The sequence below is a fragment of the Nylanderia fulva genome, unplaced genomic scaffold (genome assembly GCF_048542155.1).
Source record: "Nylanderia fulva isolate GAGA-0341 unplaced genomic scaffold, ASM4854215v1 Scaffold145, whole genome shotgun sequence".
Lineage (NCBI taxonomy): Eukaryota > Metazoa > Arthropoda > Insecta > Hymenoptera > Formicidae > Nylanderia > Nylanderia fulva.
Window position 1 is genome coordinate 27,141 of NW_028189677.1, and position 25,900 is coordinate 53,040.

The 25,900-nt window shown below is 25.2% G+C and overlaps 5 protein-coding genes across 13 annotated transcripts; all 5 read right to left on the bottom strand.

Moving 5' to 3' along the window:
• Window positions 1–488: 488 nt before the first annotated feature.
• Window positions 489–16,273, bottom strand: LOC114935388 (uncharacterized). 6 transcript variants are annotated; one of them, XM_085480353.1, is made up of 5 exons: window positions 15,900–16,273; window positions 14,808–14,908; window positions 14,083–14,395; window positions 1,557–1,670; window positions 489–1,382 (listed from the first exon to the last, which is right to left on the bottom strand). In XM_085480353.1, exons 1-5 carry the CDS (start codon window positions 15,946–15,948, stop codon window positions 823–825), a joined length of 1,137 nt encoding a protein of 378 aa, XP_085336479.1. In that variant the 5' UTR covers window positions 15,949–16,273; the 3' UTR covers window positions 489–822. The 6 variants fall into 6 exon arrangements, with proteins under 6 accessions (XP_085336479.1, XP_085336478.1, XP_029164067.2 ...); XM_085480352.1 differs by having other exon boundaries at window positions 14,808–15,049; XM_029308234.2 differs by lacking the exons at window positions 14,083–14,395; window positions 14,808–14,908; window positions 15,900–16,273 and adding exons at window positions 2,853–3,165; window positions 3,576–3,675; window positions 4,666–5,059.
• Window positions 6,477–10,389, bottom strand: LOC146724170 (uncharacterized). Of its 2 annotated transcripts, none has more exons than XM_085480368.1 (4): window positions 9,955–10,389; window positions 9,593–9,828; window positions 8,960–9,125; window positions 6,477–7,612 (listed from the first exon to the last, which is right to left on the bottom strand). In XM_085480368.1, the coding sequence occupies exons 1-4, from the start codon at window positions 9,980–9,982 to the stop codon at window positions 7,371–7,373; spliced, it is 672 nt and encodes a 223-aa protein (XP_085336494.1). In that variant the 5' UTR covers window positions 9,983–10,389; the 3' UTR covers window positions 6,477–7,370. The 2 variants fall into 2 exon arrangements, with proteins under 2 accessions (XP_085336494.1, XP_085336493.1); XM_085480367.1 differs by having other exon boundaries at window positions 8,789–9,125.
• Window positions 11,721–13,161, bottom strand: LOC114931742 (uncharacterized). The gene is made up of 3 exons (XM_085480351.1): window positions 13,152–13,161; window positions 12,796–12,909; window positions 11,721–12,621 (listed from the first exon to the last, which is right to left on the bottom strand). Exons 1-3 carry the CDS (start codon window positions 13,159–13,161, stop codon window positions 12,059–12,061), a joined length of 687 nt encoding a protein of 228 aa, XP_085336477.1. The 3' UTR covers window positions 11,721–12,058.
• A 1,438-nt stretch (window positions 16,274–17,711) lies between the features above and the next one.
• On the bottom strand, window positions 17,712–22,502 carry LOC114935387 (uncharacterized). 2 transcript variants are annotated; one of them, XM_085480369.1, is made up of 4 exons: window positions 21,929–22,502; window positions 20,727–20,962; window positions 20,030–20,366; window positions 17,712–18,846 (listed from the first exon to the last, which is right to left on the bottom strand). In XM_085480369.1, exons 1-4 carry the CDS (start codon window positions 21,966–21,968, stop codon window positions 18,188–18,190), a joined length of 1,272 nt encoding a protein of 423 aa, XP_085336495.1. In that variant the 5' UTR covers window positions 21,969–22,502; the 3' UTR covers window positions 17,712–18,187. The 2 variants fall into 2 exon arrangements, with proteins under 2 accessions (XP_085336495.1, XP_085336496.1); XM_085480370.1 differs by lacking the exon at window positions 20,727–20,962.
• A 593-nt stretch (window positions 22,503–23,095) lies between these two features.
• Window positions 23,096–25,399, bottom strand: LOC114935416 (uncharacterized). Of its 2 annotated transcripts, XM_029308269.2 has the most exons (5): window positions 25,303–25,399; window positions 24,334–24,599; window positions 23,822–23,867; window positions 23,510–23,741; window positions 23,096–23,210 (listed from the first exon to the last, which is right to left on the bottom strand). In XM_029308269.2, the coding sequence occupies exons 1-4, from the start codon at window positions 25,331–25,333 to the stop codon at window positions 23,728–23,730; spliced, it is 357 nt and encodes a 118-aa protein (XP_029164102.1). In that variant the 5' UTR covers window positions 25,334–25,399; the 3' UTR covers window positions 23,096–23,210; window positions 23,510–23,727. The 2 variants fall into 2 exon arrangements, with proteins under 2 accessions (XP_029164102.1, XP_029164101.2); XM_029308268.2 differs by having other exon boundaries at window positions 23,510–23,867.
• Window positions 25,400–25,900: the final 501 nt, after the last annotated feature.

A 25,900-nucleotide genomic window follows, 5' to 3' on the forward strand; every position in this document is an offset into this window, starting at 1 on the left:
ATTTAATTCAATATATTTCTACTCAATTTTTTAACAATTACATTAATGTTTATACTTTTATCAGTTTTGATTTCTCATATTAAAATCAAATTGATTAGCATAATTACACTTTTAATATATTTTATGCGTTACTTTTTGTATACTACATATAATATTTAAAACTAATATTTACATACAATATTATATATAGAACATTACGTAAAGAAATATTTATGTTATATGTATAATTATGTATAAGAAAGTCAATCAGCAATATATAAAATTATATACAAAGTAATAAAATGATATATATATATATATAAATAATTATATATATAATTATATATATATACACGTTTTTTATATACTTTTTATATAATTATACATTATGACAAATAATTACATACAAAAAAATTATTATCAGGATACACAATAAGTGTATAAATATAAAAAAATATTTATACATATGTATAAATATATTTATATATATGAATATGTATGTACATATGTGTATCCTTATATATTTTTAGTGGTTTATAAAATATACATATTGTCACAAAATAATATCAATGCTTACTAATGTAAGTTATGCTTCATCGCCTTATAATGAGTAAGTTAAAAAGACAAAACCATTTTGCTCGGCACTATTACAAGTGCCGACATAGAGAATTTCTTCTTGTAGTTGTCATAGATCAGCCAGAGGAAAGCCTTATTGTAATTTACGTTGACTACTTCACTGTTTGCAGAGGAGTCTTCTTTCCTGTGCATCAAGATCATCGAGACTACATCACATCCATTTTTTGACATATCTACAATTTCAAATTTGGGTTTATCGATAGAATTTCAAGAGGACTCGTCGATTCGCCGCTTTTTGCTTGGCGGGCAACCTGATGTACTTGGCATATCCGCCGATACAAGTTTAATAACAGGTTCGGTATTATTACAACTGCCAACATAGAGAATGTCCTCATATTCTCGGTCACCGATCATCCAGATGACTGGATTATTGCAATTTATGTCGACAATATTGGAGTTCGAAGGAGGGTCTTCTCCTTTGCTGCTAATCAATGTCGTCGCACACACGACAACTTCTTCATTTGTGGCCTTGATGTGAGAACGATGCACGGCATTGCGGATTTGCACACGGGGGTTATTCCCAAATAAAGTATCCAGTTCGATCATTTCGGACGTTAATAATGGTATATTTAATGTTTCGAAAAGCTCACGGATTGTCAGATCTTTCTCCAACTCGAAAGGCAAAGCATGCATAGAATCTACCAATAACCGACTTGGTATGTAAGATTTTAACACATTGCGCAGTTCTCTGATTCCCTGCATGGTCGACAATCTTTGGGTGAAATTTGAAAGGTCAGCGTGGCTGATGTTCTGAGTGATCCTCCAACCTGAAAATAAGTTTGTTAAATTAACAAATATTTAGTTCAAATAGATCATTTATTTAAAACAAATAAATATTGATTTGTTTTGAAAAGAATTTTTATATCAAATAAATATTTAATTGTTTCAAATAAATGATATATTTAGATGTATTGAACTAAATATTTGTTAATTTAACAAACCTATTTTATTATTGCTTATTTTGGTTAACGAAGCAGGTGCCAAGATAAGTAGCGACAAGTTTGATAATGTGCTACGTAATTTGGTCACGTGAATGTCCAATGGTGGATAAAAATCTAAGAACAATATTAAAAATGTAGATAACTGTATAAATATAATCCAGATATAGAAATCCCAAAATACATTTGTTCTTTACGATTAGAACATTATACATTCTTAAAAATCCATATTACATTAATTTCGCTAAAGGAAATCTTTCTTTCTCGTATATGAACACCATAAACTCTTTATTAATCTTTTATGTTAGCGGTGTTTACACAATTATTTCTATATTATTTTACACAAAAACTGTAAATTTTTACTCTTTTCCATGATAGAATATATTTATGTAATGAAAAAAATGCGTCAGTAATATTTATTTTTGGTTTTTTTAATCTTCTGTTTTTTTATAATAGCAATAGTATTACATTCCGAAATAAATGTTTTTTACGTAAACACATTTTGATAAAGCGTTCAACAATGAAAAATGGAGTAATTGTCAAAGCGGTAAAAATTATAATCACATTTTTAACCATTTTAAAGAGAGAGAGAGAAACATTTAATTACAATTATATTTATTCTTTCTCTCATATTTAATGTTTCAATTCAATAATTATTTATATTTTTATTAATATAATGATATAATGATATAATATAAAGATATTAATTGAGTTGTTTTGACAAATTTCAACTGTTACATGTTTCTTACAGCAGCTGTTAAGCATCAAACATTTTTATCATATTACGTCAGAGACGACAAAACTATACGAAGTGTAATATTAATATTTTAACTTTTATTATGTACCCGGACAGAAGTTTATTGAAAATTAAATTTAGAGGTAGTGTTTCTTTTATAAAACATAATATATTTTATTTAGAAATAAAAAAAAAGGTCACATTATAAAAAGTTTTACACTATGTATGCCAAATAAAATGAAAATGTATGATAATTATTTTAATTGTTAGAAACTTACAATTTAAAGTATAAAAATATTTTTATACGTCTTTTATAGTTTATATTTCTTTATAACTACGTTTACATAAGCGATCTAAAACTAATATTATCTACAAGTTATCTAGATGAACCATCATATAATTGTTATCTTTTATCCATATATATTTTAAACAAAATTTTTTTTACACATCTTATCTAAGTTAATATTTTATCTCATTTTTATTTAGCTAATTTTATAAAATCATCTAAGCACAATATAGATTATATATGTTAAATAAAATAAAAATACATGTGTGATACTTACACCTAATAATTTGATTTGCCTGTAAGGCGGTAAAATTCAATTTGTTACTGATAGAGGTCATCAAAATAATATCTTGTTCGTCATCAGGTAATGTTATGCGCTCATTAATTAATCCTTCTACCAGTCTGTTTAATAATTCATTAACATGTCTTATTTGGTCCTTACAATTCCGGTATTGTTTCGAGTTGTTCATTGGATTGTCAAAGAAATAAGATATTGTGTTTTCGAGTTTAGGTAGAAATTTTTTTTGGTTAAGGTCCATCCAACATCTAATGTCATAATTGCAATTCTGGTAATAGGGTATCCATTCTTGCTGAAACCGAATATATAGAATTAATGTTTGTAACATATTCACTTTTTCTATATAATAGACAACAATTATTAATAAATCGCTTTATTCAAATTTTATTTTTTGTTTGCAATTATTGTATTTATATGTTAGTATATATATTTTTACAGTATATTTTAGTATATATTTAACATGAAAAAAGCCAAAATTATAAATTTTTCGGATAAGAAAATTTCTAAAATTGAAGAAGCTATTGTTACAAAAATTGGTCACTGACAACTTTAAATTGTGACAAGGCGTTGAATTTTAATTTCGCTAAAACATTTTCTGTCAATGCAATAATACTTTTAATAATCATTCAGATTGACGGTGTTTACATAATATATTTATATGGCGGAATATATCATACAATGCAAAAATGCAAGAATATTTACTCTTCTGTTTCGTCTATAAGAATAATAGTTAATAAAATCTGTTTTGCTGATGTTTATTGGTCCTAAACAAAGCATCTCTTTAGGCGCTCCGAAATTTCACCTTTAATCAGGAAAAATGTCAGAAAAAGTGCATCATATAGGCAAGCCGGACTGAACACAAAACTTTTATTCTGATTGGCACCCATAACTTTATGCAGACACTTCATCGCAAAACGGAAACGTCCCTGCTTTATAGTTTCTTCTAGTGAATAGAATAGTTACAGAATAAATAATAAACTTAAGAAAAAAAATTAATATTAAGTATAGCTATAGTAATTTAATTATAATAATTTGCAATAAAAAATATAAATAAATATCTTAAATTAACAATTTAAAATTCTTATTTATATTATTTATTGTAATTTACTATAATTAAATATTTTTAATTAAACATATGTTAAAATTAAAAGCGTAATGTACCGATACATTTTTAATAATTATTTTAAACGCGTAAAATAAAATTTTATTATAACTCACGCTTAACTTTAAAATCACAAAACAACAAAATTAATAATGTATATGTGAAGACACTCGGGACTATAAAAATTAGTAAAGTAACTAATACACTGTTATCAATGTTTAACAACAGTGCTACGTTTGAACGTCGGTCAACATGACAAATAGAGAACCGGCAATTATATTTTAAAAAATTGTTATTATACAAAACTTAAGTCGAGATCGACGAATTTTATTGTTCAAAAAACTTTAATATTAACTATAATATTTAAAGACACAAAATAAAAAAGTTTTATTCTGCAATAATTATATCTAAAATTCTAATGCTTTTATTGCGTTTATATGTTTATATATTTAAAACGTTGTTCTATTATTTTAATAATAATTGATACAATTTTAGAAAGAAATTACGTGAATCTATCCAAGATCTGTCATTAGCTATTAAATTACATAGAAATAAATTTATTGGGCAACAATACATAATATAAAAATAAAAGCATAAACATTTTTATATTACTTCATATTTTAAATTATTATTATTTTGATAAATAAACACAATAATTACTAAATTTTATACAATATTATTTAAACTTACCAACTTCTTTTGACCTCTCATCACTCATCTCATTTTCCTCTCGGTCCATCCTGTTTTTGTTATAAAATAGCAATTGTCAAAAACAAAAGAATGTGCTACAAAGTTAGCAAATTCTAATTAACAGTCTTGATAGCAATATAATTTAGCAATTGCAGTCTCGCTCGCGTATTGTTAATTAGCGTTGATACAAAATATAAGTTGCGCGACAATAATTCAGGCGAATGTGAGATTATTTTAATGTATTTTTTTTCTTGCTCGTGATTCTTTTGTATAGTGTCAAATCAGGAAGTTTTCTTGCTCGGTTCTTCGTAGACTGAAGATAACTGTTCTAGCAGAATCATAATATAAACTCACGAAAACAAACACACCTGTACGGATACACATAAAGAAGACATTGAAACATATCATTTATTATTGATATTTAATATTCAAAATTTATATATAATTATATAAATGCATGTCATCTTACATTTCGTAATACATATATATATATATTTGTAGCGTACGTCTAATATAAAAAAATTAAAAATTTATCGATTCTGTTAATGTTGAAAATATATCAAAATAATATATTTTATAAAAAAATTACATTATAATGCATAGAACGGTGCTATAATATAAAAAAGTTGAAATAAAATTAATGACATCGTATTGTTACACATATTTGAGAAAGGAAGGTTTAATTATCTTTCTTTCTATTAAGTTTTGTTAGAATAATTAATATTCTTATACAATATTATAAGCAATATTGAAATATATACACAATACATAAGTATTGTTAAATGCATATTTTTAAATTTCGAAATAAACAAGTTTTTTTTTATAAATTTGTTTTAACATAGAATACGAATAAATTGATTTAATGAATATAATTATATGTATCTTTCGGGACGTATTTTTAGTAATTTACCGAAATATACATTTTGTCACAAATAATAATAACAATACTTTCTAATGTAAGTCATGCTTTATCTTCTTATCAGTGAATTAGTAAGGCGAAAAAGTATAATACTCTAAATCTCAAATTATAAAATAGGTTAATTATAATTATGTAACATCTATTTTATGTATATACATATATACATATATATTTATGTATATATATATATATATATATATATATATAATGCTATGCGATTGCGTAAGATACTTGATATAATTTAGAAAAAAGGTTAGTCAATCTAATCGCAATAAGTTCTGCCAAGTAAATAGCTATTAAATTTTATAGAAATGTAAATTTTTAATACAACAATTTATAACATAATGAATAAAAGAAAAAACATTTTAATGTTATTTTTTATTTTTAATTATTACCTTTTCAATAAATCGACTCTATAATTTCATAATTTTACAATAATTTTTAAACTTACCAACTTCTTTTGACTTCTCGTCTCATCTTGTTTTTCTATCCTATTTTAGTTATAAAATAGTAACTATCAAAGAGTAATCTTGATAACTTCAAATCTGTATAATTCAAAAAGTACTTAATGAAAAAATGTTTTAGTATAGTGTTTTGGAAAGCTCTCGAGATACGCTATAAGAATATGCAATAAAAAATAGGAGGCAAAATGCATTCTAACTGAAGATATGAGGGGGGTCCGATACTTTTCGATGACCCTGTATGTATACACACATATTTAGCGTACGTCTAATATCAGAAAGTCAAAAATTCATCGAATCTATTAATGATGAACAATAAAAATATATGTAAATAACATATTTTATAAAAAAAAGGTAAATTATAATGTATAATACTATACTACTTATAACAAAATTGAAATAAATTTAATGACATTGCATTGTTACACATATTTGAGAAAGAAAGATTTAATTATCTGTTTTTTAAACAAACAACTTTATAAAATACGAGCTTTCTGGTTTTTATTTTTAGAATATTATAAATTTATTGCATGCATACATTAATTTCAACTAACCAAAGTATTATTTCATTAGCCTCCGAATTTTTAACAGAAGTTGTACATAGATTGCGCACAAATATAATACATGTCGATCCAAATAATTAAAATGTTGAATTGTATAGGAGCGAGTAAAAACGTTTACGATTACAAAACATTATGTAGTAACTACAGATCTGTTGCATCGATCGTTTCATAGTGTATATAACTGATTTGTGTAATTTTAAACTCAATCTTTATCAGGAATGACAAACTCGTTTTTATATCATAAGTCGCATGAACTATTTTGTAAACTAAACGTCACATGTTTTAAATATTTAAAGAATTAACAAAATACTATTTTTTTAAACATCTACAGTTCTTTTTAAGTACTTAACTTTATTCGGACCGCGGCTTTTTCGCTTGCGGACTGTTTAATGGACTTGCCTGATCTATATTCATCGATATATTTTGACAATTGGTCTCGGCATTATTACAAGCGCCGATAAAGAGAATTTCTTGATGTTCTAAGTCATAGATCATCCAGACGAACGGATTATTACAACTTACGTCGATTATTATAGAGTCCGATGGTGAGTTTTCTCCTTTGCTGTTAATCAAGGTCATCGCACCTACCATCACTTCACGCCTTGTGGCCTTGATGTGAGACCGATGCACGGCATTGCGGATTTGCACACTGCTCTTCCCTGATATAACATCCAGTTCGTACGTTAACAATTGTTCGACTTTAAGTGCTTCCAGAAGCTCGAGGATTGTCAGATTTTTCTCCACCTCGAAGAGCAAAAAGTGCTAAGAGTTCGTAGAATTTCGTTTTCGTGATGCATCAAGGTCTCTTAACAGTTTGCGCAATTTGTTGATTCCATTCATGGTCGACAATTGTTTGGTGAAATTTAAAAAGTCAGAATGGCTGATGTTTTCAATGATCTTCCATACACCTGAGATTATCGACGCAGGTGAGAACATAAGCAGCGAAATGCTTTCATGCTGGTAGGGTACATCGGTCACGTGAATGCTCAATTCATGATTGAAATCTGAAAACAACGTTAAAAATGTAGAAAAATGTATCAAAATGGTCCAAATAGACGAATACAGAAATACATATTTGTTTTTTACGATTAGAACATCATACATTTTTGAAAATCCATAATTTTTTAATTTTGCTAAAGCAAATCTTCCTTTTTGATCAACACAATGAACTCTTTATTAATTCTTCAGTTCAACGGAGTTTACGTACATAATTATTGTTACGTGTTATTTTATACTCCAATTACAAATTTTGACTTTTTTCCGTGATAGAATATATTATCTAATGCAAAAATGCGGCAAGAATATTTATGCTTCTGTTTTTTTTATAATAAAATAACAATAGCTTTTTATTCCGAATAAAATGTTTTATTACGTGAACTTATTTTGATCGAGCGTTCGATTATTAAAAATGGAATAATTATAAACACAGTAAAAATCAGAATTATATCTTTAACAATTTTGAAGAAACATTCAATTACAATTTTATTTATTCTAAAATATTATGCTTTGTTCATATTTAATGTTTTAAACTCAATAATCAGAAACTTTTTTCATTAATATAGAAGTATCCGGATACCAATTGAGTGTTTTTGACAAATTCCACTGTTATAAATTTTTATCATTATATGTACAATTTGTTTAAGACAACGAAATGTTTAAAAAAATATTTCTAATATTTTACTTTTATTATGTACAGGACAGAAGTTTATTGAAAACATATAACATTTAGAGGTGTTGTTTTTTTTAGTATAAACATGATATATTTTATTTAGAATTAATAGAAAAGATTATATTATAAAAAGATTTATATTATGTATGTTAAATAAAATGAAAATGTGTGATATTAATTTTAATTGTAAGAAACTTGCAATGAAAAATACAAAAATATTTATATATCTTTTTTATAAATTACATTGTTTTATAACTACGTTTACATAAGCGGTCTGAAACTAATATTATCTACAAATAATCTAGATGATACGTCGTACAATTTTTATCTTTTATCTATAGTTATATTTTAAACAAAATTATTTTTACACACACATCTTATATAGGTTAAATTTTTATTTCATCTTTATCTAGTTAATTTTATAAAATAAATTTTATAAATTTTATAAAATTATCTAAGCACAATATTGATTATGTATGTTAAATAAAATAAAAATATGTGTGATACTCACAGCTTATAACTCGATAATCCCTCTGTGGTACAATAGTATTACTGGCCGACAAATTTTGGAATTTGTGAGAGATAGAGGTCATCAGAATAATATCTTGTTCGTCATCAGGTAATCTCACGGGCTCACTAATAAATTCATCTACCGATTTCTTTAATAATCGATTAACGTTACCTATTTTTGTCTGCTTACAAGTTTTGCATATTTCTAGGCTGATGATTGGCTCCTCAAATAAATAAGATATTGTCTTAGCTATTTTAGGTGGAAAATCCTCTATATTATGGTTAATCCAACATCTAATGTCATTGATGCAAGTCTCGGAATTGAGCATCCATATTTCCTGAAACCAAAAGTATTAAATTAATGTTCGTAAAGATATTTTTTTTCTAAGCAACAGACTAATTATTTATAAATTGCTTTATTTAAGTTTTTATTCTTTGTATGCAAGCATTGTATTTTTATGTTAATATGTATATTCTTAAAATTCGTAAACGTTACTTCATTTCAATTAATCAACATAAAAAGCCAAAATTATAATGATCTTTTGGATTAGAAATATTTCTAAAATTTATTAAAGAATTCATCATTAGAAAAACTTCTTATTGACCAATTAAATTGTAGCGTTGAATTTTAATTTCGCTAAAGAAAACTTTTTTTACCAGTATGATTAACTCTTTATTAATTTTTTATGTTGACGCCGTTTACATAATTATTTATACATATTAATTTATACACCAACTGCATATTTTGACTCTTTCCTATAATAGAATATATTCTCTAATGCAAAAATGCGTCAAGAATATTTACTCCTTTGCTTTTTTTGTAAGAACAATAGTTCATAAAATCTGTTTTGCTGAAAATCCCTAAACAAAGAATCAATTTTAAGCGCTCCACAATTGCACCTTTAATCAGAAAATGTGTCAGAAAAAGTGCATTATATATGCAAAGCGGACTGAAAAACAAATTTCTATTTGGATTGACTTCCATAACTTTATGCAGACATTTCATCGCAAAACGGAAACGTCCTTGCTTTATTGTTTTTTCTAGTGAAAAAAAATAGTTAAATAAGTAAACCATAAAAATGAGAAAAAAACGAATATCTTTAATAAATCTTTTTAATAAATGAGCATTTTAATTACATAATTTTATACAATAATCTTTAAACTTACCAATTTTCCTTGCCGATTTGGTATTCATATTGCTTGTATTTTCTTTAGTTGTAAAATAGCAGAAACAGCGTCAAAGGTATGTACTACAAAGTTCGTAAAGTTTATGTAATAGCTATGAATAACAATATATTATTTAGTAATTGCAGTCTCGCTCTCGTTCTGTTAATTAGCGTTGCTATGGAATGTAGCTTCTGTAACTGTTATAGGATGGTATTTAAGACGAATGTAGAATTATTTTGTACTTTTTGTATACTTTCTTGCCTAAAACTGTCTTGTAATTTTTAAATCTGAAATTCATTCTTGCTCAATTTTTCGTATACTGAAGATAATAACTGTTCTGCAGAATCATAATATATACACACAGATATAAGACGTATTCATACACATAAATTTATATGTAAACTAAATACAAAAATATAATATTACATTCTAATATCAAAAATTCTAAATTTATGTGTAATTTTATAAATCTTACATCACTTTTTGTGACACAATTGTGAAAATATGTATAAAGTAGTAGATAAATACACATACAATATACAATACCCGCAATATATGAGAAACTACTTTATAATTAAACCAATATATGTATGTATGTAACCAATATACGTATATAATTTCATACAATAATCTTTAAATTTAACAATTTATTTTGTCTTAACGTCACTCATCTCGTTTTCCATCCTGTTTAAATTATAAAATAGCAATAGCAGAGACAAAGTATGTGCTACAAAGTTCGCAAATGCTAATTAGCAGCTTTGATTCTAATATAATTTAGTAATTGCCGTCTCGCTCGCTTATTGTTAATTAACGTTGCTATATTGCTTATAATTTTTACAATGATAATTGAGACACATGTGAGATTATTGTATCATTTTTATGTATCTTCTATTACTTGAGATTCTTTGGGATAGTTTTGAAATCCTTTTTTGTTCTATTCTTCGTAGACTGAAAATAACTGGTTCATTAAAATCATAAAATGTATACACACAAACGCAAACACTCTCTTATACAGATACATATAAAAGAAAGACATCAACACAAATCATTTATTATTAATGTCTAATATTCAAAATTTATTTATAATTATATAAATATGTCATCTTACATTTCGTAATATGATTATAAAATACATTATAAAAATATAGTGTAATAAGAAAAAACACACATACTGTATATATATATATATATGTACTGTATATATATATATATATATATATTGAATTAAATGAAAAAATTATGTAATTATATTCTTATGTACATTACTGTCTTAATTGTGCATTTTTTTATTTAATTCAATATTTTTTTACTCAATTTTTTTTTAATTAAATTAATATTTCAACTTTTATCAGTTTGATTCCTCATATTAAAATCAAATTGATTAGCATAATTACACTTTTAATATATTTCATGTGTCACTTTTTGTAAACTACATATAATATTTAAAACTAATATTTACATACAAAATTATATATAGAACATTACGTAAAGAAATATTTATGTTATATGTATAATTATGTATAGGAAAGTCAATCAGCAATATATGAAATTATATACAAAGTAATAAAATGATATATATATATAAATAATTATATATACAATTATATATATATACGTAATTTTATATACTTTTTATATAATTATACATTATGACAAATAATTACATACAAAAAAATTATTATCAGAATACACAATAAGTATAAATATAAAAAAAATATTTATACATATTTATAAATATATTTATATATATGAATATGTATGTACATATGTGTATCCTTATATATTTTTAGTGGTTTATAAAATATACATATTGCCACAAAATAATATCAATGCTTACTAATGTAAGTTATGCTTCATCACCTTATAATGAGTAAGTTAAAAAGACAAAACCATTTTGCTCGGCACTATTACAAGTGCCGACATAGAGGATTTCTTCTTGTAGTGTGTCATAGATCAGCCAGAGAAAAAATTCATTGCAATTTACGCTGATTACTTCGGTGTTTGCAAAGGAGTCTTCATTCCTGTGCATCAAGATCATCGAGACCACATTGCTCCCATTTTTTGACATATCTACAATTTCAAATTTGGGTTTATCGATAGAATTTCAAGAAGACTCGTCGATCCGCCGCTTTTTGCTTGAGGAGCAGCCTGATGTACTTGGCATATCCGCCGATATAGGTTTAGTAACAAGCTCGGTATTATTACAACTGCCAACATAGAGGACGTCTAAATTTGTGTTAGCGATCATCCAGATGACTGGATTATTGCAATTTATGTCGACAATATTGGAGTTCGAAGGAGGGTCTTCTCCTTTGCTGCTAATCAATGTTGTCGCATGCACGACCACTTCTTCATTTGTGGCCTTAATGTGAGAACGATGCACGGCATTGCGGATTTGCACACGGGAGTTATTCCCAAATATAATATCCAGTTCGATCATTTCGGACGTTAATAATGGTATATTTAATGTTTCGAAAAGCTCACGGATTGTCAGATCTTTCTCCAACTCAAAAGGCAAAGCATGCATAGAATTTATATCAGTTACTACCCGACGTGGTACGTTAGATTTTAACACATTGCGCAGTTCTCTGACTCCCTGCATGGTCGACAATCTTTGGGTGAAATTTGAAAGGTCAGCGTGGCTGATGTTCTGAGTGATCCTCCAACCTGAAAATAAGTTTGTTAAATTAACAAATATTTAGTTCAAATGGATCATTTATTTAAAACAAATAAATATTGATTTGTTTTGAAAAGAATTTTTATATCAAATAAATATTTAATTGTTTCAAATAAATGATATATTTAGATGTATTGAATTAAATATTTGTTAATTTAACAAACCTGTTTTATTATTGCTTATTTTGGTTAACGAAGCAGGTGCGAAGATAAGTAGCGAAAAGTTTGATAATGTGCTACGTAATTTGGTCACGTGAATGTCCAATGTTGGATAAAAATCTAAGAACAATATTAAAAATGTAGATAATTGTATAAATATAGTCCAGATATAGAAATTCCGAAATACATTTGTTCTTTACGATTAGAACATTATACATTTTTAAAAATCCATATTACATTAATTTCGCTAAAGGAAATCTTTCTTTCTCGTAAACACCATAAACTCTTTATTAATTTTTTATTTTAGCGGAGTTTACACAATTATTTTTATATTATTTTACACAAAAACTGTAAAATTTTACTCTTCTCCATGATCGAATATATTATATGTAATGAAAAAAATGCGTCAGTAATATTTATTTTTGGTTTTTTTAATCTTCTGTTTTTTTATAATAGCAATAGTATTACATTCCGAAATAAATGTTTTTTACGTAAACACATTTTGATAAAGCGTTCAACAATGAAAAATGGAGTAATTGCCAAAGCGGTAAAAATTATAATCACATTTTTAACCATTTTAAAGAGAGAGAGAGAAACATTTAATTACAATTATATTTATTCTGTCTTTCATATTTAATGTTTCAATTCAATAATTATTTACATTTTTATTAATATAATGATATAATAATATAATATAAAGATATTAATTGAGTTGTTTTGACAAATTCCAACTGTTACATGTTTCTTACAGCATTAAGCATCAAACATCTTTATCATATTACGTCAGAGACGACAAAATTTACAAAGTATAATATTAATATTTTAACTTTTATTATAACCCGGACAGAAGTTTATTGAAAATTAAATGTAGAGGTAGTGTTTCTTTTATAAAACATAATATATTTTATTTAGAGATAATAAAAAAGGTTACATTATAAAAAATTTTACACTATGTATGCCAAATAAAATGAAAATGTATGATAATTATTTTAATTGTTAGAAACTTACAATTTAAAGTATAAAAATATTTTTATACGTCTTTTATAGTTTATATTTCTTTATAACTACGTTTACATAAGCGATCTAAAACTAATATTATCTACAAGTTATCTAGATGAACCATCTTATAATTGTTATCTTTTATCTATATATATTTTAAACAAAATTATCTTTACACATCTTATTTAAGTTAATATTTTATCTCATTTTTATTTAGCTAATTTTATAAAATCATCTAAGCACAATATAGATTATATATGTTAAATAAAATAAAAATACATGTGTGATACTTACACCTAATACTTTGATTTGCCTTTAAGGCGGCAAAATTGAATTTGTTACTGATAGAGGTCATCAAAATAATATCTTGTTCGTCATCAGGTAATGTTATGCGCTCATTAATTAATCCTTCTACCGGTCTGTTTAATAATTCATTAACACGTTTTATTTGGTCCTTACAATTCCAGTATTGTTTTGAGTTGTTCATTGGATTGTCAAAGAAATAAGATATTGTGTTTTCGAGTTTAGGTAGAAATTTTTTTTGGTTAAGGTCAATCCAACATCTAACGTCATAATTGCAATTCTGGGGATAGGGTATCCATTCTTGCTGAAACCGAATATATAGAATTAATGTTTGTAACATATTCACTTTTTCTACATAATAAGCAACAATTATTAATAAATCGCTTCATTCAAATTTTATTTTTTGTTTGCAATTATTGTATTTATATGTTAGTATATATATTTTTACAGTATATTTTAGTATATATTTAACATGAAAAAAGCCTAAATTATAAATTTTTTGGATAAGAAAAATTTCTAAAATTGAAGAAGCTATTGTTACAAAAATTGGTCACTGACGACTATAAATTGTGACAAGGCGGTGAATTTTAATTTCGCTAAAACATTTTCTGTCAATGCAATAATACTTTTAATAATCATTCAGATTGACGGTGTTTACATAATATATTTTATATGGCGGAATATATCATACAATGCAAAAATGCAAGAATATTTACTCTTCTGTTTCGTCTATAAGAATAATAGTTAATAAAATCTGTTTTGCTGATGTTTATTGGTCCTAAACAAAGCATCTCTTTAAGGCGCTCCGAAATTTCACCTTTAATCAAGAAAAATGTCAGAAAAAGTGCATCATGTAGGCAAGCCGGACTGAACACAAAACTTTTATTCTGATTGGCACCCATAACTTTATGCAGACACTTCATCGCAAAACGGAAACGTCCCTGCTTTATTGTTTCTTCTAGTGAATAGAATAGTTACAGAATAAATAATAAACTTAAAAAAAAAATTAATATTAAGTATAGCTATAGTAATTTAATTATAATAATTTGCAATAAAAAATATAAATAAATATCTTAAATTAACAATTTAAAATTCTTATTTATATTATTTATTGTAATTTACTATAATTAAATATTTTTAATTAAACATATGTTAAAATTAAAAGCGTAATGTACCGATACATTTTTAATAATTATTTTAAACGCGTAAAATAAAATTTTATTATAACTCACGCTTAACTTTAAAATCACAAAACAACAAAATCAGTAATGTATATGTGAAGACACTCGGGACTATAAAAAATTAGTAAAGTAACTAATACACTGTTATCAATGTTTAACAACAGTGCTACGTTTGAACGTCGGTCAACATGACAAATAGAGAACCGGCAATTATATTTTAAAAAATTGTTATTATACAAAACTTAAGTCGAGATCGACGAATTTTATTGTTCAAAAAACTTTAATATTTAACTATAATATTTAAAGACACAAAATATAAAAGTTTTATTCTGCAATAATTATATCTAAAATTCTAATGCTTTTATTGCGTTTATATGTTTATATATTTAAAACGTTGTTCTATTATTTTAATAATAATTGATACAATTTTAGAAAGAAATTACGTTAATCTATCCAAGATCTGTCATTAGCTATTAAATTACATAGAAATAAATTTATTGGGCAACAATACATAATATAAAAATAAAAGCATAAACATTTTTATATTACTTCATATTTTAAATTATTATTTTTTTGATAAATAAACACAATAATCACTAAATTTTATACAATACTATTTAAACTTACCAATTTCTTTTGACCTCTCATCACTCATCTCATTTTCCTCTCGGTCCATCCTGTTTTTGTTATAAAATAGCAATTGTCAAGAACAAAAGATTGTGCTACAAAGTTAGCAAATTCTAATTAACAGTTTTGATAGCAATATAATTTAGCAATTGCAGTCTCGCTCGCGTATTGTTAATTAGCGTTGATACAAAATATAAGTTGCGCGACAATAATTCAGGCGAATGTGAGATTATTTTAATGTATTTTTTTCTTGCTCGTGATTCTTTTGTATAGTGTCAAATCAGGAAGTTTTCTTGCTCGGTTCTTCGTAGACTGAAGATAACTGTTCTAGCAGAATCATAATATAAACTCACGAAAACAAACACACCTGTACGGATACACATAAAGAAGACATTGAAACATATCATTTATTATTGATATTTAATATTCAAAATTTATATATAATTATATAAATGCATGTCATCTTACATTTCGTAATACATATATATATATATTTGTAGCGTACGTCTAATATAAAAAAATTAAAAATTCATCGATTCTGTTAATGTTGAAAATATATCAAAATAATATATTTTATAAAAAAATTACATTATAATGCATAGAACTGTGCTATAATATAAAAAAAATGAAATAAAATTAATTACATCGTATTGTTACACATATTTGAGAAAGGAAGGTTTAATTATCTTTCTTTCTATTAAGTTTTGTTAGAATAATTAATATTCTTATACAATTTTATAAGCAATATTGAAATATATACACAATACATAAGTATTGTTAAATGCATATTTTTAAATTTCGAAATAAACAAGTTTTTTTTTATAAATTTGTTTTAACATAGAATACGAATAAATTGATTTAATGAATATAATTATATGTATCTTTCGGGACGTATTTTTAGTAATTTACCGAAATATACATTTTGTCACAAATAATAATAACAATACTTTCTAATGTAAGTCATGCTTTATCTTCTTATCAGTAAATTAGTAAGGCGAAAAAGTATAATACTCTAAATCTCAAATTATAAAATAGGTTAATTATAATTATGTAACATCTATTTTATGTATATACATATATACATATATCTTTATGTATATATATATATATATATATATATAATGCTATGCGATTGCGTAAGATACTTGATATAATTTAGAAAAAAGGTTAGTCAATCTAATCGCAATAAGATCTGCCAAGTAAATAGCTATTAAATTTTATAGAAATGTAAATTTTTAATACAACAATTTATAACATAATGAATAAAAGAAAAAACATTTTAATGTTATTTTTTATTTTTAATTATTACCTTTTCAATAAATCGACTCTATAATTTCATAATTTTACAATAATTTTTAAACTTACCAACTTCTTTTGACTTCTCGTCTCATCTTGTTTTTCTATCCTATTTTAGTTATAAAATAGTAACTATCAAAGAGTAATCTTGATAACTTCAAATCTGCATAATTCAAAAAGTACTTAATGAAAAAATGTTTTATTATAGTGTTTTGGAAAGCTCTCGAGATAAACTATAACAATATGCAATAAAAAATAGGAGGCAAAATGCATTCTAACTGAAGATATCAGGGGGATCCGATACTTTTCGATGACCCTGTATGTATATACATACATATTTAGCGCACGTCTAATATCAGAAAGTCAAAAATTTATCAAATCTATTAATGATGGACAATAAAAATATATCTAAATAACATATTTTATAAAAAAAGGTAAATTATAATGTATAATACTATACTACTTATAACAAAATTGAAATATTATAGATTTAATGACATTGCATTGTTACACATATTTGAGAAAGAAAGATTTAATTATCTGTTTTTTAAACAAACAACTTTATAAAATACGAGCTTTCTGGTTTTTATTTTTAGAATATTATAAATTTATTGCATGCATACATTAAATTCAACTAACCAAAGTATTATTTCATTAGCCTCCGAATTTTTAACAGAAGTTGTACATAGATTGCGCACAAATATAATACATGTCGATCCAAATAATTAAAATGTTGAATTGTATAGGAGGGAGTAAAAACGTTCACAATTACAAAACATTATGTAGTAACTACAGATCTGTTGCATCGATCGTTTCATAGTGTATATAACTGATTTGTGTAATTTTAAACTCAATCTTTATCAGGAATGACAAACTCGTTTATATATCATAAGTCGCATTAACTATTTTGCAAACTGAAGGTCGCATGTTTTAAATATTTAAAGAATTAACAAAATACTATTTTTCTAAACATCTACAGTTTTTTAAAGTTCTTAACTATATTCGGACCGCGGCTTCTTCGCTTGCGGACTATTTAATGGACTTGCCTGATCTATATTCATCGATATATTTTGACAATTGGTCTCGGCACTATTACAAGCGCCGATAAAAAAAATTTCTTGATGTTTTAAGTCATAGATCATGCAGACGAACGGATTATTACAACTTACGTCGATTATTTTGGAGTCCGATGGGGAGTTTTCTCCTTTGCTGTTAATCAAGGTCATCGCACCTACGATCACTTCACGCCTTGCGGCCTTGATGTGAGACCGATGCACGGCATTGCGGATTTGCACACTGCTCTTCCCTGATATAACATCCAGTTCGTACGTTAACAATTGTTCGACTTTAAGTGCTTCCAGAAGCTCGAGGATTGTCAGATTTTTCTCCACCTCGAAGGGCAAAAATTGCTGAGAGTTCGTAGAATTTTGTTTTCGTGATGCATCAAGGTCTCTTAACAGTTTGCGCAATTTACTGATTCCATTCATGGTCGACAATTGTTTGGTGAAATTTAAAAAGTCAGAATGGCTGATGTTTTCAATGATCTTCCATACACCTGAGATTATCGACGCAGGTGAGAACATAAGCAGCGAAATGCTTTCATGCTGGTAGGGTACATCGGTCACGTGAATGCTCAATTCATGATTGAAATCTGAAAACAACGTTAAAAATGTAGAAAACTGTATCAAAATGGTCCAAATAGACGAATACAGAAATACATATTTGTTTTTTACGATTAGAACATCATACATTTTTGAAAATTCATAATTTTTTAATTTTGCTAAAGCAAATCTTCCTTTTTGACCAACACAATGAACTCTTTATTAATTCTTCAGTTCAACGGAGTTTACGTACATAATTATTGTTACTTGTTATTTTATACTCCAATTACAAATTTTGACTTTTTTCCGTGATAGAATATATTATCTAATGCAAAAATGCGGCAGGAATATTTATGCTTCTGTTTTTTTATAATAAAATAACAATAGCTTTTTATTCCGAATAAAATGTTTTATTACGTGAACTTATTTTGATCGAGCGTTCGATTATTAAAAATGGAATAATTATAAACACAGTAAAAATCAGAATTATATCTTTAACAATTTTGAAGAAACATTCAATTACAATTTTATTTATTCTAAAATATTATGCTTTGTTCATATTTAATGTTTTAAACTCAATAATCAGAAACTTTTTTCATTAATATAGAAGTATCCGGATACCAATTGAGTGTTTTTGACAAATTCCACTGTTATAAATTTTTATCATTATATGTACAATTTGTTTAAGACAACGAAATGTTTAAAAAAATATTTCTAATATTTTACTTTTATTATGTACAGGACAGAAGTTTATTGAAAACATATAACATTTAGAGGTGTTGTTTTTTTTAGTATAAACATGATATATTTTATTTAGAATTAATAGAAAAGATTATATTATAAAAAGATTTATATTATGTATGTTAAATAAAATGAAAATGTGTGATATTAATTTTAATTGTAAGAAACTTGCAATGAAAAATATAAAAATATTTATATATCTTTTTTATAATTTACATTTTTTTATAACTACGTTTACATAAGCGGTCTGAAACTAATATTACCTACAAATAATCTAGATGATACGCTGTACAATTTTTATTTTTTTTTTATAGGTATATTTTAAACAAAATCATCTTTACACACACACACACATCTTATATATAGGTTAAATTTTTATCCCATCTTTATCTAGTTAATTTTATAAAATAAATTTTATAAATTTTATAAAATTATGTAAGCACAATATTGATTATGTATGTTAAATAAAATAAAAATATGTGTGATACTCACAGCTTATAACTCGATAATCCCTCTGTTGTACAATAGTATTACTGGCCGACAAATTTTGGAATTTGTGAGAGATAGAGGTCATCAGAATAATATCTTGTTCGTCATCAGGTAATCTCACGGGCTCATTAATGAATCCATCTACCGATTTCTTTAATAATCGATTAATGTTATTTATTTTTGTCTGCTTACAAGTTTTGCATATTTCTAGGCTGATGATTGGCTCCTCAAATAAATAAGATATTGTCTTAGCTACTTTAGGTGGAAAATCCTCTAAATTATGGTTAATCCAACATCTAACGTCATTGATGCAATTCTCGGAATTGAGCATCCATATTTCCTGAAACCAAAAGAAATATTAAATTAATGTTTGTAGAGATATTTTTTTTCTAAGCAACAGACTAATTATTTATAAATTGCTTTATTTAAGTTTTAATTCTTTGTATGCAAGCATTGTATTTTTATGTTAATATGTATATTCTTAAAATTCGTAAACGTTACTTCATTTCAATTAATCAACATAAACAGCCAAAATTATAATAATGTTTCGAATTAGAAATATTTCTAAGATTTATTAAAGAATTCATCATTAGAAAAACTTCTTATTGACCAATTAAATTTTATACACCAACTGCATATTTTGACTTTTTCCTATAATAGAATATATTCTCTAATGCAAAAATGCGTCAAGAATATTTACCCCTTTGCTTTTTTTGTAAGAACAATAGTTCATAAAATCTGTTTTGCTGAAAATCCCTAAACAAAGAATCAATTTTAAGCGCTCCTCAATTGCACCTTTAATCAGAAAATGTGTCAGAAAAAGTGCATTATATATGCAAGGCGGACTGAAGACCAAATTTCTATTTGGATTGACTTCCATAACTTTATGCAGACATTTCATCGCAAAACGGAAACGTCCCTGCTTTATTGTTTTTTCTAGTGAATAAAAAAGTTAAATAAGTAAAACATAAAAATGAGAAAAAAACAAATATTAAGTGTATTAATTGCTAGTAATTTAATTAAAATAAATGACAATAATAAATATATAAATAACTCTCATAAATTAATAATTTTAGTAATAAACGTATGTTAAAATGAAAAGCATAATGTTCTGAAATTTATTTGACACTCATTTTAAACGTGTAAAATATTAAAATTTATTATAACTCATGTGTAATTTTAAATTCAAAATACAATAGAATCAATAATATACATATAAAAGGACACTCGAAATAGTAAAAAAAAAGAAATTTGCTAATATATCGTTATCAATATTTAACAACATGACTACGTTTAATAAGCATCGTTCAAAATATAACGGATTAATGAAACGATATTTCACTTACATTTGAAAAAAATAGAATTTATGCAAAACTTGAAATCGATGGATATATCGTATTGATGAAACTTGAAAGTCGTATTTAATGTGGAACATATTAGTTGCTTTCCATTTACATCAAAACTCAGATAAATCTTACTTCTTTCTTTCTTTAACATCTATGTTAAAGAAAGATAAAAGTGAGATTGATCTAAGTTTTTATTAATAAAAATTTACATTCCGTAATAATTTTATCTAAAAATCGAATATTCGTTGTTTCTGCCGTGAAATCTGACGAAATCATACGTGAAACTTAAACTTATTTTTCTTATATGTATATTTAAAATATTGTTCTATTATCTTAATTACGATTGATACAGATTTAGAAAGAAATTACGCTAATTTATCTAAGATTTGCCAAAACGTAGCTAAATTACAATTAAAGATATAACTTCTTGAGACAACAATATATAAGATAATAAATAAAAGAATAAACATTTTTGTAGCAAAATATATTTTAGATTATTATGTTTTCGATAAATTGACCGAATAATTGCACAATTTTATACAATCTTTAAACTTACCAATATCTTTTGCCGCATTATCACTCATTACGTTTTCCATCCTTTTTTTAGTTATAAAATAGGAAAAGTAGGAACAACGATATGTAGGACAAAGTTTGTAAATGTAATTTAACAGCTTTGTTCACAATATTATTTAGCAATTTCAATCTCACTCGCGTATTGTTAATCGTTGATTTATAGGATATAATTTTCCGTTGATAACTAAAGCGAATGTGAGATTATTTTATTTTCTATATGTATCTTCGCTCTCGCTTAAGATTCTTTTATATAGTTTCCAAGTCGCAGTGGAAACCTTCTCGTTCGAGTCTTCGGAAATAACTGAAGATAACTCTCCGATTCTGTTATCTCTCTGAATCATAACAGATACATACAAATACATACACACTCACAGGTACACATACATACGTATCACATCAAAACATATCATTTATAATATTTAACGTCAAAAATTAAAAATTTATTTCTAATTATATTAACATACGTTATTGCGCATTTCGTGATAAAGTTAGGTAACTATAAAGAAATAGATAGATTCATATACATATCAGAATTGGGAAAGTTACTTTGTAAAAATAACTAGTTACTAGTTACTAAAAAATGTAATTAAGTTACAGTTACAGTTACAGATGGAGAAAAGTAACAAAGTTAAGTTACAGTTATCGAAAAAAAGTAACTGTAACTGTAACTTCGTTACAAGCAACTCGTTACTTCCCAATCTTGATACATATATATAATCGCATGTCAGTGATTTGTGCAGATTTTTTGTATGAATATATCGTAAAATGTTTAAATTTTAGACGTTCTTATATAATCATATATCGAGACCCTATAATAAGAGTCTTGCCATATGATATCTAGTTTTGATTGGTCCCCTTAAATCTGGACAATTCCCGCTCTTATTTGAATCACATTAATCTCACTATTAGCATAAACATAATATTTTAGTATATAACATAAATAAAAAATGAATGTTTTTATAATGTTAAATTTCATCATCTATCTCATGCAAATTTATCTAATACAATTTTAAAATTATACTTATAAAATAGACATCTATATATATATGTATATATATATTTTTTTTTATTAATTATATTTTATATATATATATATATATATATATTTTTTTTTTATTAACTATATTTTATATATATATATATATAAAATATAGTTAATAAAATATATATATACGTGTCGACGTGCAAACAAATTGTCCGTTCGTCTGGCTGATTTATGATAAACTGCATCAAAACATCCTCTTTATCGGCGTCTTCTATGCATTCTGAAACGAATAGATATACATATAATTAGATTTTGAAGTATACGGATAGTCTTATAATTACAATCAACATGAAACAGAAATTTAGAGACTCATAAATCAGTGTTTCTTGTCGTAAAAATTTATGTTCGTTTGTTGTATAAAAATATTTCTTGTGCTATAGTAATATAATACAAAAAAAATAATATATATATATATATATATATATATAAAATATAGTTAATAAAATATATTTTTTAAATAATTGAATTATTATTGATGTAAATTATATATAAAAACTTGTGAATCAAAGGAATACTCACAGCTTTTATTCTTCCACTTGTCAGAAATAATCGATTCTCTTGATGAGTCAGGTTGACATTGTTGACTGCTCGATAAAATTTGAAATCTTTGTTCAGTGAAAAGGACGGTCAGCAAAACAATCTTCATTCCTTTTTTGATTAATTTTAATTTCGGCGAAACACAAAAGTAATTTGTTGTCTGACGTTGTATTTCTTCATTAATTCGATTTATAATCTTCTTAGTTCTGTATAACTGCACAAATCCATTGTTGAATATTTGTTTTATTTTTGAGGTATTTACAGACAATTGAATTTTTTTAATAAAACACATACGTAAATTCTCGTACTCGCAATTAGTCATAGATGTGGATGTAATTTCCTACAACCAAAAACATCAAATGTAAGATCTTTATTCGTTCGTATAAAACAAAAGACTTATCTATGTCATTTCTCTAAACTGTTTTATTTACAAAATAAACGGAACTTAAGTTACTTTATTTAAATTAATGTATATAAAGAAGAGTCAAAATTAGGCAGTGCGATAACCAAGTTTTCTGGATTTTATTATAAAATCGTTCGAATAAAAATTTTAACGATTGTTTTCACAATGAGTGACACATTTAAGATGTATCAAAAGTTTCGAATTTTTGCTTTGTTTAAATATAAATTTTTGTCCATAATGGCTTAATAAATTTTTCAAAGTTGCAATATATTTGTTTAACAAATAACTTTAAATATTATTTTATACAATGTGGCATGCAAATTTTGACTTTCTTTATAACATTATTTCTGACATCATTTATTTGAATATCCATTTAATGCAAATATGCGTCAAAATTATTTACCTCTTCATTATTCAGCTCATTATCGGTGGATGTTGATTCGCAGTATTTTGAATTATCAAAATTAATATTATTTATTAAGTCATCTTTTGAGACTTTCGTTAAATAAAAGATTTCTTTCAGATATTCTTCAATTTTATAACTAGAGATAAGGTAAACCGACAGAAGTCCCTCATATATGTTGTACGGACTGAATGTAAAATCTTCATTTGACTTGATATATTTATGAAGATTTGTAATCGCGAATTTAAAAAGCGCCTCCACTTTTACTAGCAAACAGAAAAAAAAATATCAAAGAATCATGTAATATTAACGAAAAAGATTTGTATTAAGAGAATAGAAAGTCTGTGAATAAATTATAATTAAAGTTAATAAAGTAAATGACAGAGTAAATCTAATATATTGAAATATTTTTGACACTTAATTTGCATGTGTATAGAAAAATATTTATTATATCTGAAAAATTAGTTTTAACTTGAAATATAATAAAATCAACGTATAATAATAATCAAAATAGAAACAGAAAAAGAGTTTCCAATATATATTTTTAATTATGTTCACTATTATGTTGATTTTATTTCCAGCAAAATAAACGCAAATTCGAGATTATTTGATTATTATTATTAATAAAATTTAATACCAATATTTAACAATTACGCTGCAAAAATCGTATTTTAAAATTGAATTTATTTTATATACGATGTATATCTAATATGCGAAACAATTCCCTAAAATATAATTAATACAAGCAGACTTTAAAATAATGTATTCTATTTAAATTTAATAAATTATGTAGTTCGCTATACAATGTTTACTAAATTATATTGAAATATATATAAAATTACCAAAAAACAGTATGTTGAAAAATTAATATAGCACAAAAAAAATATTAGCGCTGCATATGTTAATTATCTGTTTGTAAAATCGGAGTGAAAATTGTTTGATGTATTTAGTAAAAAGATCTTTTCTCACCATTTCTCTCGATTTCCTGTTTGATCTCCATTTTAGGCTATATACAGTAGCAAAATTGTAACAAACATTTTTTGTCTGTTTGTGTCTCGATATAATTGATTCTGTTGTGTCCCGATATTATGTCACCACTGCTTTAATATATTTATATTTATATTATGTAGCGCATGCGTATATATAGTTGCTCAATATAAATTTTGCATGAGAATTTGATTTGAATTTGACCTCAATATTTCTATATTTTCATTGTCTAAGATTTGTCATGTACAATTCTAAGGATGCATTTTTGCGATCTCGCAATCTAATATAAATATTTTAATAGAATAAATTCTTGGCTCGTTTGCGTAAAAAAGAAGAAATTTCGATAAAAAAAGTTTCTCAATTTTATTAAACGATCTATCATTAAACCTGTTCTTTGATAAAAAAATGTGTGAAAACTATGTATTTTACTCCGCTAAAAAAAAATTAATATATCTTTTTTTGTCATCGCTATTATATTTTTATGAATTTATCTTATTGTCAACATTTTTATGATAATGTTGTCATTTATGTTGCCTGACATGCAAATATTAACTTATCTAAAATTCTGACATTTTCCTAT